The sequence below is a fragment of the Drosophila ficusphila genome, unplaced genomic scaffold (assembly GCF_018152265.1).
Source record: "Drosophila ficusphila isolate 14025-0441.05 unplaced genomic scaffold, ASM1815226v1 contig_414, whole genome shotgun sequence".
In the NCBI taxonomy this organism is placed as follows: Eukaryota; Metazoa; Arthropoda; class Insecta; order Diptera; family Drosophilidae; genus Drosophila; species Drosophila ficusphila.
The window spans coordinates 6,144,887-6,145,887 of NW_025064328.1; the positions used below are offsets into that span (position 1 = coordinate 6,144,887).

A 1,001-nucleotide genomic window follows, 5' to 3' on the forward strand; every position below is an offset into this window, starting at 1 on the left:
CCTTGCCCTCTGACCCTCTGCCGTTGTTTACGGCCACCCATTGGCGTACATGTGCCGTAATTGCATTGTTGCCGCTGTAATTACGGCCAAACATGCAGTTAATTAAAATCATTAAAATGCCTTTACCTTTTGCCTTTGAGTCGCTAAAAAAAGCGAGTGTAAGTGTGTGTGTGTATTTGACTTAAAGACAGCTGGGGTTGAGCACTTTAATTTCCGCCGGGGGAAGGATGTTCCTCCTTTTTTTTTTTTTTGCAACTGGCGCCCAACTGTCACAGCGTAGAGTGAAAATTATTTTTGATTTTCCTTTTTTTTTGGTTCACGTGCCTGGCACAGACTTTTCTTGGCGACTGTTGAGGATGTAAGAGCTTCCCAACTGACGCATGTCGTCGTCTGGCTCGATTTCGGGCCAAGGAATCCTTGGGATTGAATTTGATTAATGCTCCGGCAGTCGCAAGTCGAGCAAATGATTTTAACGCTTGCCAAAACATTCCCAAGTGACAAGCTCGTGTAGAAGTCAAATATGCTACAAGTTCGAGCTTCATTGGAGTTCAAAGGACTTTCCGTCAACGGCAGACATGGCCAGAGTGTCACACAAATTGTTAATTGTTTCTGGTTAGCTTTATTCTTTTATGCTTCATCAGTCATGAGACGAAGGCATTTCGAAGGGCAACTCGTACGAATCGTAGACCACCAGATGAGCCTTTTGGATCAGCGAAAGTCCTGTCATTTGGGCATTGCTCTGACTCTCCAGACAAAACATTCCCAATTCCATTCCGCACTTGGAGCAGAACAGGTTCTGGAACTTATCACCATCCGTCATCATGATCTTATCCTCTTGAATGAGGTTAAAGGTCTTGGTCAACAGCAGATCGTAGAATGTCTCATTTACCTTGAAGGACTTGGTGCTGATGACATTGGTACAGTAACGGCAGGCATACAAAATCTGGTAACCTGGCATTTGAAATTATGTTTATTGCTCTCTGAAATGACGAAAAACTAAA

General features: G+C 43.7%; 1 protein-coding gene across 1 annotated transcript; it reads right to left on the reverse strand.

The window, feature by feature from the left end:
• Positions 1 to 236: 236 nt before the first annotated feature.
• Positions 237 to 1,001, reverse strand: LOC108086660. The gene has a single exon (XM_017183643.2). It carries the CDS (start codon positions 956 to 958, stop codon positions 638 to 640), a length of 321 nt encoding a protein of 106 aa, XP_017039132.1. The 5' UTR covers positions 959 to 1,001; the 3' UTR covers positions 237 to 637.